Source organism: Aquarana catesbeiana, linkage group LG05, assembly GCF_042186555.1.
Source record: "Aquarana catesbeiana isolate 2022-GZ linkage group LG05, ASM4218655v1, whole genome shotgun sequence".
Classification (NCBI taxonomy): Eukaryota; Metazoa; Chordata; class Amphibia; order Anura; family Ranidae; genus Aquarana; species Aquarana catesbeiana.
In genome coordinates this window covers 581,364,685-581,380,362 of record NC_133328.1, presented here as the reverse complement: position 1 = coordinate 581,380,362, position 15,678 = coordinate 581,364,685, and the positions used below count along the sequence as shown (strand labels likewise).

Here is a 15,678-nt window from a genome sequence, read left to right as displayed (position 1 = left end):
TACATAGAAACCAATCAGCTGCTAATCTCAGATTGTTTAATTAATAAAACCTGGAAGCTGATTGGTTTCTGTGCAGAAGTGAGCCTGATTTTGCACTCTCCAGTTTTAGTAAATAATACCCATAATGTCATATTCTGGTCACATCACCCCCTCAGATCACCCCAATTCCTGCACCTTCTGACCCCCCTGGTGTTTAACCACAGTATGAATGTCAGGGGGAGGAATCTGCTTCTTCCTGGTGGCATTTGCTGCAGTAGAAGGAATCTTCTTTTCTGGGTATTTTGCTGCCATTTTCTGGTTGAAGAAGAGAGGTCTGATGCCGGGTCTCACCTTCTCCAAAGAGCTCATCAGCCGAGACGAGGTAACTTCCCTTCTGTAAACTGATCAGTCCTGTATTACCAGTAGCAGCCTGTAGGATAACATTAGACACACAGGGGTCTATTCAACATTGTTTATGCTCTTATGGCGAACGGTAACACAAATCCTAACACCTGAACACAGTTCTGCAACTTTGACATGTGTTAGTAAAACTGTACATATCACCCCAACTAATTAGTGTATTCATGTGAATTATACAGTGCATCCGGAAAGTATTCACAGCGCTTCACTTTTTCCACATTTTGTTCTGTGACAGCCTTATTCCAAAATGGATTAAATTCAATTATTTTCCTCAAAATTCTAAAAATCCTACCCCATAATGACAACGCGAAACAGGATTCAAATGCTCTAGAAAGAGTCCTGGTTGTTCCAAACTTCTTCTATCTACAGGTGATGGAGGCCCACTGCGCTCATTGGGACCTTCAATGCTGCAGAAACATTTCTGTACCCTTCCCCAGATCTGTGCCTCAATACAATCCTGTCTCGGGGATCTACAGAAAATTCCTTGGAAATGGTTTGTGCTCTGACATGCACTGTTAACTGTGGGACCTTATATAGACAGGTGTGTGCCTTTCCAAATCATGTCCAATCAACTGAATTTACAACAGGTGGAATCCAATTAAGTTGTAGAAACATCTCATGGATGATCCGTGGAATCAGGATGCATCTGAGCTCAATTTTGAGTGTTATGGTAAAGGCTGTAAATACTTATCTACATGAGATTTTTTTTTCTTTAAAACAAACTTTTTTCACATTGTTTTTGTAGAATTATTAGTAAAATAATGAATTGAATTAATTTTGGAATAAGGCTGTAACATAACAAAATTTAGAAAAAGTGAAGCGCTGTGGATACTTTCCAGATACACTATACCTTGTTTTTTTCAGGACAAATCAGGATTTTATTTGTTGGGAAATGGTAATGGATATCCCCTCATTTTTTATTTATTTTTGATTAAGGAAAACTGGCACAAAATGGTGTGTGTTTTTTATTTGTTATTCATTTTTTTATTCAGCTGTATATATTTTCCTATTACCAAAACCTACCACCAAAGAACAACACAAAATAAATTCTCCTGATGATTGCAGCAATGCCACATATCTGTATGTTATTTGTGGTTTGCACAGCCCAGAAACCAGGGGAGTAACTAGAAATCACAGGGCCCCATAGCAAAATGTTGTATGGGGCCCTCCCCCTGCAAACAGCCCCCCCCCACCTGCTGTGTCACGGAGCTCAGTCAGAAATGTTTGGTCACACTGTGACAAAAGTCCCGTCCTCCTCCTAGACCAAATCGTGTGATAGACAGAACACCGCATCTATCACACGAGCTGGTCTAGGAGGAGGGCAGGACTTTTGTCACAGCGTGACCGAACCTTTCACACTGAGCTCCGTGACACAGCGTGACTCCGCTTTAAGCTACGCTGCAGCCACAGCGTAGCTCAAAGCGCCCCCAGGGCAGGCAGCAGGGCCGGACTGGGAATGAAAACCAGCCCTGGAAAAAATGTCATACCAGCCCAACAGCATAACGTCATTATTTTCTTGTTCATAAAATGGAAAACCATGCATTTCACAAAGCGCCGCGCTGCTCGTGCGTGCGCAGTAGGAAACTGGCAGTGAAGCCGCAGGGCTCCACTGCCTGTTTCCCCTTACTTAGGATGGCGATGCCGGGACCCGAGAGCCGAGGGACGGGTCGGCCTCGGGCGGCTGACATCGCGGGCACCCAGGACAGGTAAGTACTTATTTAAAGTCAGCAGCTACAGTGTTAGCAGCTGCTGACTTTTAATTTTTTTTTTCAGGGGCGGAATTCCGCTTTAAGATGAAATAGGAAAAAAAAAAAAAAGAGGCTGTATATTCTGCAATATTTTCGTTTTTGGTAAACTCATTCAATGAATCCAGACTCTGCAAGTTGAGATAACATGCACTGCATTGATGTCACAGTAACCATGAACAAAATTCAGGAATATTACTTATCCCATTGTTTTGCATATCTATATACACTACAAACTGTATGATTGAATCTGTTCTGATATCGCTGTTTTACTAACCTGACAGCTTATTATTCTAAATAGGAAACCTTCATTTTATTTGCAAATATCAAAGATTCTAACTACCAGCAAAAATGTTTCCTTACATTTAAAGAGCACCTGTCATTTCAGATCCATCATGGCAGCGCCTGTTAGTGGGCATCCACTCGCCTGCTGCCGCCACGTCCCTCACCTTGTTGTGTCACTGCCGCATCACCAGCCGTCCCATTAGTGAATGGGACTGTCAGTGAGTCAACAGCGAGTCAAAGGAGGAGCTGCTGCAGGACAGAGTTGACAGTTGCTCTTTAACCACATCCCACCTGGCCACTGCACATATACGGCCGTGTGGGCGCTTCCTCCTGAGTGGACGTTCAGGAACGTTCCTTTAGAAGGAGGGGGGTCGTGCGCGTGCGTGCGTGCCCGCGCAGCAGCGCAATCCCGATGCGCTTGTGTCACCTGAACACGGCGCATCTCCGATCGGCCGCAGGGCTCTGTGATTGGCCCTCCTGATCACATGACGGCTGTGTCGAATCACAGCCGTCATGTGATGTAAATAGAGAGCCGTTTTCTAGGCAATTGGCTCTCCTCTCCTCACACGGAAGTTGTCGGAGAGGAGAGCGGATCTCTGCAGCCGGCCAGTGATCAGTGAGTATGAGCTGTTTTTTACAGCTTTTTACACATTGATCACCAGCCTACTGTCCCCACACATGTCCCAACACAATTTAAACACACAAAGTCCCCAAAACACTGTCCCCACACACGTCCCTACACAGTAAAAACACCTGTCCCCCACATATGTAACAGTAAAATCATATGTCCCAATGATCATCTGCACACATGTCCGTGATCACCTGTGCACATCTGTGCATGATCATCTGCGTACATATGTCTGTGATCACACAAACCAACTATTATACACTTAACATGATTTTTTTTACCAAAGACATGTAGCAGAATACATTTTGGCTTAAATTTATGACAAAATGAGATTTTATTGGATTTCTTTTAAAATAGAAAGAAGAAAATATTGTTTTTTTTTTTTCCAAATTTCCGCTCTTTTTTTTCCGCTTATATCGCAAAAAATAAAAAACTGAGTCATGAATAAATACCACCAAAAGAAAGCTCTATTTGTGTGAACAGTGTTGCATGACCGCGCAATTGTCATTGAAAGTGTGACAGCACTGAAAGCTGAAAATTGGCCTGGGAAGGAAGGAGGTGAAAGTGCACAGTAATGCACACAAAAAATAAAAAAATTGCCTGCACACCACTCTGTCCCTTACAGGGGCGGATCCAGGGGGGGCAACGGGACAATTGCCCCCTCTGAGAAATGCGGGTGACTGTGAGAGCAGGGTGTGAGAGAGAGCCCGCCGGCGGGCGGCTCCGTTAGTGAGAGAGCCGCCGGGCGGCTCCGTGAGTGAAGGAGGAGCCGGGCGGCTCCGTGAGTGAAGGAGGAGCCGGGCGGCTCCGTGAGTGAAGGAGGAGCCGGGCGGCTCCGTGAGTGAAGGAGGAGCCGGGCGGCTCCGTGAGTGAAGGAGGAGCCGGGCGGCTCCGTGAGTGAAGGAGGAGCCGGGCGGCTCCGTGAGTGAAGGAGGAGCCGGGCGGCTCCGTGAGTGAAGGAGGAGCCGGGCGGCTCCATGAGTAAAAGGAGGAGCCGGGCGGCTCCGTGACTGAGAGAGCCGCTGAGCGGCTCCGTGAGTGAAGGAGCCGTCGGCTCCGTGAGTGAGGGAACCGCCGGGCGGCTCCATAGCTGAGAGGGAGCCGCCGCTGACTGACATGTGCCGCTCAATGTGTTTGTGGGCGGGCTGCTGCTTGCTGGCCAATCAGGGAGCCGGCGGGCGGGGGAGCAGAGAGATGACATCACCTCTCACCGCCCGGCGCCCGCCCTGCATCCCTGCAGTTCAACTTCCCCTCCTCCATGCAGGCAGCTGCGGCAGCAGAGAGATTACATCATCTCTCTGCTGCCTGTCTCTGGGACACAAGAGACCACCTTAGCAGGTGGCAAGTGACAGGCGACGTGGCAAGTGACAATCCGCAACATGTGGCAGGCGACATGACAATCTGCATCTGGTGACAGGTGACGTGGCAAGTGACAATCCGCAACATGTGGCAGGCGACGTGGCAAATGACATGGCAAGTGACAATCCGCAACGTGGCAGGCGACATGGAAAGTGACAATCTGCATCTGGTGACAGGCGACGTGGCAAGTGACAATCCGCAACATGTGGCAGGCGACGTGGGAAGTGACATGGCAAGTGACAATCCGCAACGTGGCAGGCGACGTGGCAAGTGACATGGCAACTGACAATCCGCAACGTGGCAGGGGACGTGGCAAGTGACATGGCAAGTGACAATCCGCAACGTGGCAGGCGACGTGGCAAGTGACAATCTGCATCTGGTGACAGGTGACGTGGCAAGTGACACACTCGGGCCTCCCACTGATTCTGCATTATGGTGAGTTAAACTATTTAATTTTTTATAACAATGTAATTATAGTAATAACGTGCTTCAATCATCCTGACACCATAACAACCATGGTGCCGTGATGATTGAAGCGCCAACACCAGCCATTTCCCCGATAGATGTACCCCAAAAAATATATTTTCTGGCAGTGCCCCTCCCGAGACTAGACTCTGGATCCGCCCCTGGTCCCTTAATGCCCACCTCCTTTTTATAGGGCACACAGTGTATAGGAATGTATAAGGTAAAACATGGTGGGATTTCCCCACCCAGGGGAAATACAACTGGGCAGTGGCGGTGCGTCCATTGCACCTGTCAATCTTCAATAGACAGATTCATGCATTGCATGAATCTATCTATTGTCGCTGCTGCCGCCCCCTATTCAGGTGTCCAGCCCCTTGTCGGGCATCGGGCATCTGAATTACAGCGGCGGGGGTGTTTTTAGAAGTGCCTGATAAGAGCCGTCGGCTCTAATAGGCTTCCAAATTGGTAAACAGCGGGCACACTGCTGTGCGTTCCCTGCTTACACAGTGCTGTGTTAGGAAATCAAATAAATCGCTTCCCTAACACTGACCTGCCTCTCAGCCAATCAGGTGCACTGGGTCTGGTTACCTGTCACCCGATTGGCTGAAGCGACAGGCGCTGTGATTGGATGCCTATCGGAGGGAGCGTGGAGCAACGCGCTGACCTGAGACAGCGGGGCGGACACTGGCGGCAATTGATGGGGCAAACTGGCGGCAATTGATGGGGCAAACTGGTGGCAATTGATGGTTACAGTGGCTGCATTTGATGGGCACAGTGGTGGCAATTTATGGGTACAGTGGCTGCAATTGATGGGGCACAGTGGCAGCAATCTATGGGTACAGTGGCTGCGTTTGATGGGCAGGGCACAGTGTTGGCAATCTATGGGCACAGTAGCAGCTTTTGATGGTATACAGCTTTTCAAAGATAATCTGGCACTTGAACAAAACATGAGAGAGAGAGAGAGGGGGGAGAGAGAGAGAGGGGGAGAGTCGGGGGGGGGAGAGAGATATGGGAGAGTCGGGGGGGAGAGAGAGAGGGGGGGGAGAGTCGGGGGGGGGGAGAGAGAGAGAGATTTTTAGTACCTTAATAGTTGTGCTGCAGCTGTATGGCCGGCCATTCACTTCTATTCTCCTCGTGCAGATTAGTGGGCGGTGCTGGCGCCGCACGGGACGAGTCATGAAGGCAAAAAATCAAGCAGCACGGCATTCTTCTGCTCCTCCCCTCAGGCATACAGACAGAGGCATATTACTCTCGAGTGTGGGCGGCGCGCCGGCGCCGGAACGGAGGAGGAGACACAGTGACACAGGCACACAAACAAAGCCATTGCATAGTGCGGCGGCCGCTGCTCTTTAGATTGCGAATGCTGACACAGGCTGGCAGACAGCCAAGCTCCCAGGCAAAAGCGGCCCCAGCGGTACTTAGTGCAGCCAGCCTACCGGGATATTTCCCGGTATCCCGGTAGGCCAGTCCGGCCCTGGCAGGCAGCCTACCGGGCCCCACTCGGCTGTGGGCTCCATAGCGCCCGCGTGGGTTGCTATGGCGGTAGTTCCACCCCTGCCAGAAACAATCGTGCACATTTAAAACACATTGACTCTAAATTTAAAAAACCCTCTGACAATGACATTTGATCCTAACTCTAACCCTGATCCAGTTATTTTTTTTCAAGAATTGTCAAAGGATCTGCTTGAAAAGGTAGTTGATCTGTATAAAACAGGAAAGGGATATAAAAAGTTATCCAAGGAATTGAGAATGCCAATCAGCAGTGTTCAAACTCTAATCAAGAGGTGGAAAATGATGGGTTCTGTTGAAACCAAACCACAGTCAGGTAGACCAACTAAAATTTCAACCACAACTGCCAGGAAAATTGTTCGGGATGCAAAGAAAAACCCACAAATAACTTCAGGTGAAATAAAGGACTCTGAAAACATGTGGTGTGGCTCTTTCAAGATGCACAATAAGGAGGCACTTGAAGAAAGATGGGCTGCATGATCGAGTCACCAGAAGAAAGCCATTACTATGCAAATGCTACAAAGTATCCCGTTTACAATATGCCAAACAGCACAGAGACCAGCCTCAAACCTTCTGGCACAAAGTCATTTGGAGTGATGAGACCAAAATTGAGTTTTTTGGCTACAACCATAAATGCTACATTTGGAGAGGCGTCTACAAGGCCTATGATGAAAGGTACACCATTCCTACTGTGAAATCGCTGATGTTTTGGGGATATGTGAGCTACAGAGGCACAGGAAATTTGGTCAAAACTGATGGCAAGATGAATGTAGTAAGTTAGCAAAAAAATACTGGAGAAACATTTGCATTCATTAGCCAGGAAGCTGCACATGGGATGTACTTGGACATTCCAAAACGACAATGAGCCAAAACGCAAGGCCAAGTCGACCTGTCATTGGCTACATCAGAATAAAATGAAGGTTCTGGAGTGGCCATTTCAGTCTCCTGACCGCAATATCATTGAGCCGCTCTGGGGAGATCTCAAACGTGCAGTTCATGCAGGACAGTCCAAGAATTTACAGGAACTGAAGGCTTTTTGCCAAGAGGAATGGGCAGCTTTACCATCTGAGAAGATAAAGAGCCTTATCCACAAATACCACAAAGGACTTCAAAGCTGTTGATGTTAAAGTGGTAATACACGGTATTAAGTACTAAACTTTTGATCCGGATCATTTGGGTAGTTTCTGTTGCCATTATGATTTAAAAAGAGTAAACACAGTTGATTGATAATAAATGGCTTTAGTCAAACACTAACCATAAGTGAAAAAAGTTTTTGTGTTATCATTCATACTCTCTGAAATATGGCCAAGAAATCATAAATTCTGCCAGGGTATGTAAACCTATGAGCACAACTGTGTGTGTGTGTATATGTGTAAATATATTTTTATACACATACAGACATATTTTCTCATTACACATTCTCTTATGCTTTGCTTCTTTTCTTACTGCTTTCTCGCAGTGCAAATTTTTCAAGGGTGGGGAGGAATTTATCTAAGGTCAAAATTTTAAATGATTCATTAATTTCCACATTGTGTGTCAATCATTTCTAGCCTTCTCTAATTTAATCCTAATGATCTTGAGGTTTGTAAACTCATTTTGTGAAGAATCTCACACTTCCTTAAATTCTGTGACACATATTCATTATGCCCTGTGAACATTGACCACTGCGGCACAGAGACTTATGCTGGCCATACACTATATGAAAAATCGGCCGAAAAATCGTTCGTATGGACACTTCGTTCGTTTTTCGGCAAGTTAGTGGGTACAAATCGATAATCATTTGTGACGTTTTTGTGGAAAAAAAACGAACGGCATGTTTGGAAAATTTCTGCCGAACGTACGATAAATTGCAAGGTTAATGTGTTTCCCGTCCGAACTGCCTGCACTAGGTATATGTAAAAAAACGAACACAAAATTATTTATTCATGTCCACTGAACAGATTATCGGACATTATATGATGGCACGATCGTTTGCGGTCACGGTCGAACGTTCGTTTTTCGAAAATGGGTTCGGCCGATTTTCTGTATAGTGTATGGCCAGCATTAGTTCTCAATGGAGCACAAGTCTGTTGACGTCGCCACACTTGTAGTCCATTGATACTTCTTCCAGCCTCATACGGTCATATGGACTGAGCTGGCGGAAGAGTCTGCAGGCTTCAGAACATTGCCCCCACGATTGACTGATCATGGTTGTAGTGCTTTGCAAGCTTCAATACAAAAAATAATAATTGCACATTTTTGCTTTTTGCAACATTTTTTTTATTTGACAGTGCATTTATCCTTTGCAGAGTTCCTTCTAAGAGCCCTTTCACACTGAGTAGTTTTTCAAGCGCTTTGCGTTAAAAAAAAAAAAAAAAAAAAAAAAGCGCATGAAATGTTCAAGAAATATGTATTCCCATTAATATCAATAAATGCTTTTACAGTTGGGTAGCGCGCTGGCCTTGCGGTGAAAAAAAACCTGCATTCAGCATTTTTGGAGTATGTTTGAAGAGCTAAAAGAAAGACGGCTACAGTGCGGGCCTTAATTGCTGGGAGGGCGTCCATGCACGTCCTCCTGTGCATGAGCTGCCTGAGCGTCCCTGTGGGTCGTGCACAGCGCGCTCTATGGTAACTGAGTCTGAGACTCGGCTGATCACAGATTGGAGTAAGGGGCCGATCCCAGCTCCTTACTACATGATCAGCTGTCAGCCTATGACAGCTGACCACGTGATGTATACAGAAGATCGGTAATCTGTAATTTGAGGGGGAAAAAAAGGCTGATCACCGGCTTCTGTCAGAGGGGCGGACATTGGTCCCTCACAGAGCCGTGGCAGCCTCTTCAGTGCCCACCAGTGCCACCTACCAGTACCCACAGTGCCACCTACCTTTTTCCACCAGTGCTGCCAATCAATGCCCATCAGTGCCACTGTTCAGTGCTGTCTATCAGTGTCGCCTCATCAGGGCTTATCAGTGCCCATTAGTGCTGCCTTATCAGTGCCACCTATCAGAGAACAATTACCTATTTTCAAAATTTTATAACAAACTTTGAAAAAGTTTGGGTTTTTTTCAAAATTTTTGGTCTTTTTTTTTTTTTTTTTTTTTTTTTTTTTAGCAAAAAATAAAAAAACCCAGCAATGATTAAATACCACCAAAAGAAAGCTTTATTTGTGTGAAAAAAAGATAAAGATTTCATTAGGGTACAATGTTGTATGACCGCGCAATTGTCATTCAAAGCGCGACAGCTCTGAAAGCTGAAAATTGGTCTGGGTAGGAAGGGGATTTAAGTGCCCAGTAGGCAAGTGGTTAGGGTAAGTAGATAAACACTGCAGTAACTGCATTGCCTGAAAAAATAAACTTTACTCTTCTTTACAGAATAAATGTGCTGGTCTCTGGTTATATCTGTGCAGAGAATTTACTATATCAGTGACCTCTTTAACTGTTCAGCTGTTGACCAAGATTTAAGCCAGCCATAGATGGATTAAATCTGGGCTGGTAAAGAAGGAACCATCCATGGGCAGGCAGGTTGTACGCAAGTCGATCCATTGATCGACCTGGGTACAACCAGCCTGTCAGATTATTTTACATACAACTATGTCCGGTGGCTATAGCTGCTAACGGTAATCGTGTTCTGCCAGCCGGGAAGGTTCACCCCTGCTCCCCCCTGCTGGCAGAGCACAATAGCGCTGTGGGAGGGATTCCCCCATCAATGTGTGTTAATGGGGGGGAATCGATCGATGGAAAGAAAATCAAATTATTTATAGTTTGCCTAAAGCTGCCTCCCTGACCTCATTTAGGCCCCACTTTGGACAGTTCAATCTGCTGCAGGTTTATCCACACCCCTCGTCCCCATCTAGTCTTATGAGCAATCTGATTGTTCAGCAGCTTATCTAACAATTCAACTGTGAGGGCTACAAATAGCAACATATGCTAGAATCGGCCACTGTGTTGGGGTTTTTCAGGGTTTAGTCAATTGTGTCAAAGTGTACAGTGGATGCTAGCAAATTCTTAGAGCCCTTTCACACCGAGCCGCCCATAGCATCGGCGGTAAAAACGCCGCTATTTTTAGCGGCGCTTTACCGTCAGATTAGCGGCGCATTTCGGCTGCTAGCGGGGCGCTTTTACCCCCCCTAGCGGCCGAGAAAGGGTTAAAACCGCCCGCGGTGCGCTGCAATAGCGGCGTTTTGCTGGCGGTATCCCAGCGCTGCCCCATTGATTTCAATGGGGAGCAGCGGTGGAGGAGCAGTAAACACACCGCTCCTTCACCGCTCCAAAGAAGCTGCTGACAGGACTTTTCCTGACGTCCTGCCAGCGCAGCACTCCGGTGTGAAAGCCCTCGGGCTTTCACACTGGAGGTAATGCTGCAGCTGTTTGAGGGCGGATTGCAGGCGCTATTTTTAACGCTATACCGCCTGCAAAACGCCCTCAGTGTGAAAGGGGTCTTAGTGCTCCAGTTTTACCCTTCCTTCTCTGTTATCAAACATACAAATGTGGAATGGTGCCATTGGGAAAGGGTAAGGGGAGTTTAGATGGAGAATTTTGTTCCAGTATGTGCTTCTGTTGCATTGAACCTTAAACATTGCAATCCCCTTTCTTGATGCCTTATTCTTTTATATCCTTGTCTTTTGTCCTCGAGTATCTACGAATCCTCGATATACACTGTGTGTGATATATATTGATTGAGATATATATATATATATATATATATATATATATATATATATATATATATATATATATATATATATATATATATATATATATATACCCCCGAATGACTTTTTTTAATTAGGGCTTATTTGGGGGGTAGGGCTTATATTGCAGCCATCACCGACAATCACGCTAGGTCTTACTTTCGGGGAAACGGATATATATATATATATCTATATATATATCTATATATATATATATAGATATATATATATATAGATATATATATAGATATATATATATCTATATATATATAGATATATATATATATCTATATATATATATATATATATATCTCTATCTATCTATCTATCATTTTATTTTTTTTACAGAGAGCTATAGTTACAAAACATAATGTTTTTTTCTTTTCTTACACACAGGGTGTTACACAGATTGACAATGATCTGAAATCACGGGCTTCTGCTTATAACAATCTGAAAGGCAATCTCCAAAATCTGGAACGAAAAAACGCGTAAGACCTCTCCTTTCTTTTACCATCTGCGTTTGGGTGATTGCTGTGGGTTACTGTTCATCTGCAAATGAATAGATATCAGTACTTTTGAAGTAGCTGCTTATAATTTACAGACAAGGAATGTATCTGACCAACAGCTAGCTCTGGAACAGGACAGTCCTAGGAAATGCCTACAGATGACTTGGTGAATGTGCGTGGAGCAATTTTGTGAGTGCAGTGTTCAGTCCAAAGGAATGTTCCCTGACTGTAAAGAATAGTGCAGTTTTACTCCAACTTTGTGACTGTTGCATGTGGAGTGTTGCATTCACTTATTCACCGTATTCATCGGGTGTGTCTTGAGATTGTCCCTGTACTGTACATCTGCCCTTGTAAAATGCAATGGACAACCCCAAGTAGATATCGGGTTTAAACAAAGCGATATGTGTGTTCTGTACAATGAGACCATCCGTCATGACATATAATTTTCCAGAAACTAGCACATCGGATCAGGTGAATCACCAAGACCCAAAGATCTTTTCTGATGTGACATCCTGACTTCCTCTATTCTATTTATATTGATGGTTTTCAGGATGTGTAAGGACTGCATTTATTCCAGTGGTGGACAATGTCCTATGCAGTTGAAGGTAAATGTTTTTTTAAAGGTCACCTTCAACTGAAAATGATATTTCAGTATTGTGTGCATGCTGGCAAGCTGACTTGTATGCAGTCTTGCTATGTGTTTTGGGTAGGCCAGCTGTAAGATATCCCACCCCATTATTATCCAGCTGTTGAAGCCATTATAGAGCCAACTGTTGGGGTCTCATTCTTCCATGATGGATTCTCTACTGAAGAATAAACTTGGGGGTTCAGCTGTGTCAGAGTTACACCTAAAGATCTGTAGAATGGGCAGAGACTCAGACTACATTATCAAAGTCACATCCTTGAAGTGTCTCAGAGATCTAAGAAGCTGGCAGGTTATTGGTACCGCCAGTATCCAACCAATACAAATATCAGTTCTGCACCAATTTCATGCACATTTCTACTTACTGGGATTTGTCCAGGCTTGATATACAGTGGATATAAAAAGTCTACACACCCCTGTTAAAAATGTCAGGTTTCTGTGATGTAAAAAAATGAGACCAAGTTAAATCATTTCAGAACTTTTTCAACCCTTTAATGTGACCTGTAAACTGTACAACGTGGTTGAAAAACAAACTGAAACCTTTGTAGGGGAGGGGTGGTAAAATTTAAAAAAAATTAAATAATGTGGTTGCATAAGTATGCACACCCTCTTATAACTGGGGATGTAGCTGTGTTCAGAATGAATCACTTCAGCCCCAGAATTGGCTGCTCAATGACCAGGCAATTTTTAGTGATTCCGCACTGCGTTGCTTTAACTGACAATTGCGCAGTCGTGCGATGCTGTACCCAAACAAAATTGATGTCCTTTTTTCCCTACAAATAGAGCTTTCTTTTGGTGGTATATGATCATCTCTGCGGTTTTTATTTTTTGCGCTATAAACAAAAAAAAGCACCAATTTTGAAAAAAAACACTATTTTGTACTTTTTGCTGTAATAAATAGCCCCAATTTATTTTTTAAAAAAGCATTTTTTTCCCTCAATTTAGGCCAATATGTATTCTTCTACATATTTTTGGTAATAAAAATTGCAAAAACCGTATATTGCTTGGTTTACACAAAAGTTATAGCGTCTTCAAAATAGGTGATAGATTTATGGCATTTTTTTTTTTTACTAGCAATGGTGGCTATCTGCGATTTTTATTGAGACTGTGACATTATGGCGGACACATCAGACACTATTGAAACATTTTTGGGTCGATTGACAATTATACAGCGATCAGTGCTATAAAAATGCACTGATTACTGTATAAACGTCACTGGCAGGGAAGGGGTTAACACTAGAGGCAATCAAGGGGTTAACTGTGTTCCCTATGTGTGTGTTCTAACTGTGGAGGATGGAACTGACTATAGGAGATGACAGATCGTGGTTCCCAGCTCGTAGGAACTCACGATCTCTCTCTCCTCTCCTCACAGAACTGGGATGTGTGTGTGTTTACACACGCGTCCCTGTTCTGCCTCTTGTGCCTGCGATCGCTCGTGGCTGGCGGTCATAGCAACCGCCGGTCACGAGCATCGGCACCCCCCCGCTGTGCAGCGGGTGCGTGTACGCGCCTGCTATCCCGCTTAAAGGGACCGATGTATAGCTACGACTGTTCGCGGGATCATACAGATCTGATGCATTATAATGACGGCGGCTGGTCGGCAAGTGGTTAAGCAATCACATTCAAACTCATGTTAATAGGAGTCAGTACACACCTGCCATTATTTAAAGTGCCTCAGATTAACCCCAAATAAAGTTCAGCTGTTCTAGTAGGTCTTTCCTGACTTTTTCTTAGTCGCATCCTACAGCAAAAGCCATGGTCCGCAGAGAGCTTCAAAAACATCAGATGGGTTTCATTCTTAAAAGATATCAGTCAGGAGAAGGCTACAAAAGATTTTCCAAGGCATTAGATATACCATGGAAAACAGTGAAGACAGTCATCATCAAGTAGAGAAAATATGGCACAACAGTGACATTACCAAAAACTGAACGTCCCTCCAAAATTGATGAAAACACATTAGAAGACAATCTAACCATTTTGGCTAGGCCAGGAGACAAGTAGTTATCTCACTACCCTGTTTCCCCGAAAATAAGACCTAGCGTGATTGTCAGTGATGGCTGCAATATAAGCCCTACCCCCCAAATAAGCCCTACCCTGAAAATAAGACCTACAAGGACTTTAAGTAGGGCTTATTTGGGGTGTAGGGCTTATATTGCAGCCATCACCGACAATCAAGCTAGGTCTTATTTTCGGGGAAACAGGGTAGTAGTGTGTGACAGCCCAAATTTTTGAAGAACGGAACAGTTGGGTAGATTACAAAACTTTGCCTGACCACTACTGTTGTTCCTGGTGCTGGGGCAGTCTAAGCACCGCTTCCCTTCCTCCTTCATCACCCTGTATTTTAACTCCAGTTGTTTTATTAGTGAGTTATTTCTTGAGACCCCCTTTTCCTTGCCTGTGTGGAGCAGTGACAATCACTTTAAACGTTTGGCATCCACGAATATTTATTGTATGCAAAAGATTCAAGCATACAGTATGATGCGGTAGATGTTGGTATTTGAAGGACAAAAGGAATATTTCCTTCCTCACTTCAATGTGTCTGTTGCAAGAAGGAGGAACTTACTATGAGGAAGGTGGAAATTGCATCATATTAAAGGCACGATACACAAAAAATGAGTTCAGGTTATTGAAGTGCCCACAGGGTGGCAGCACTATATAAATGTAATGAAAGTGCACATAAAGCTATCACTGTACTGGGCCAATCATAAGTGATTGAGGCATTCCCCGCCCAGGAGCTGCATGTATACACCCCCATAAGTGCACACATGCGGCTGCTGGGTGGGGAATGCCCTGGCCACAGTTGATTGGCCCAGTACAGATGACAGCTTCCAGGTGGGGCACCCTCAGGGTTTTGTGCTAGTATCCGAACACGCCTGAACTTATCACTAGTAGTAGGCACATATATGATTTAACTAACTTGAACCTGCTGGAGGCAGCACACCCCTACAAAGGAGAACCTGTGAGACATGTTTTTTTTTCTTATTCTTTATTTAGGAAAGGGTTGCATCACAAAAATCAATAGAAAAATGTTTCATTAAAATGGTTGTAAAGGCAGAAGGTTTTTTATCTTAATGCATCCTATGTATTAAAGCGATTGTAAACCGCTGGCCGTTTTTTTTTTTGTTTTTTTTTACCCAAGGTAATGTCCTGATGTGCTGGAATGCATCGCATACCAGCACATTATTTTAAACTTACCTTAAAACGAAGCCCTTCCAGCGCCGAAATGTCAGAGCTGCAGGGGTTCACATCTTCACTCGTCTTGCTTCCATGTTCGCGAACTCCGGCTCTGTGACTGGCCGGAGCCGCGATAACGTCAATTCTGTGCATGCCCCTGTGGGAGCCACCGTTTAAGGCACAGGGCTCTGAAGGAACAACCCGGGTGGGCGTTCCTTCAGAGTGCATGAGCCAGTGGTGTCACTGGCTGCATGTACAGTAAATATCTACACTACCTATAGGTAAGATATATATA

General features: G+C 44.7%; 1 protein-coding gene across 1 annotated transcript in view; it reads left to right on the top strand.

Annotated features, from left to right (window-relative positions):
* The first annotated feature begins 208 nt into the window (after nt 1–208).
* Nucleotides 209–15,678, top strand: part of LOC141146076 (V-type proton ATPase subunit C 1-like) — a 107,716-nt gene continuing 92,246 nt past the window's right edge. Inside the window, exons 1-2 of the mRNA XM_073632835.1 lie at nt 209–361; nt 11,409–11,548. Coding sequence (XP_073488936.1) covers nt 209–361; nt 11,409–11,548 — 293 coding nt within the window. The remainder of the gene's footprint in view (nt 362–11,408; nt 11,549–15,678) is intronic.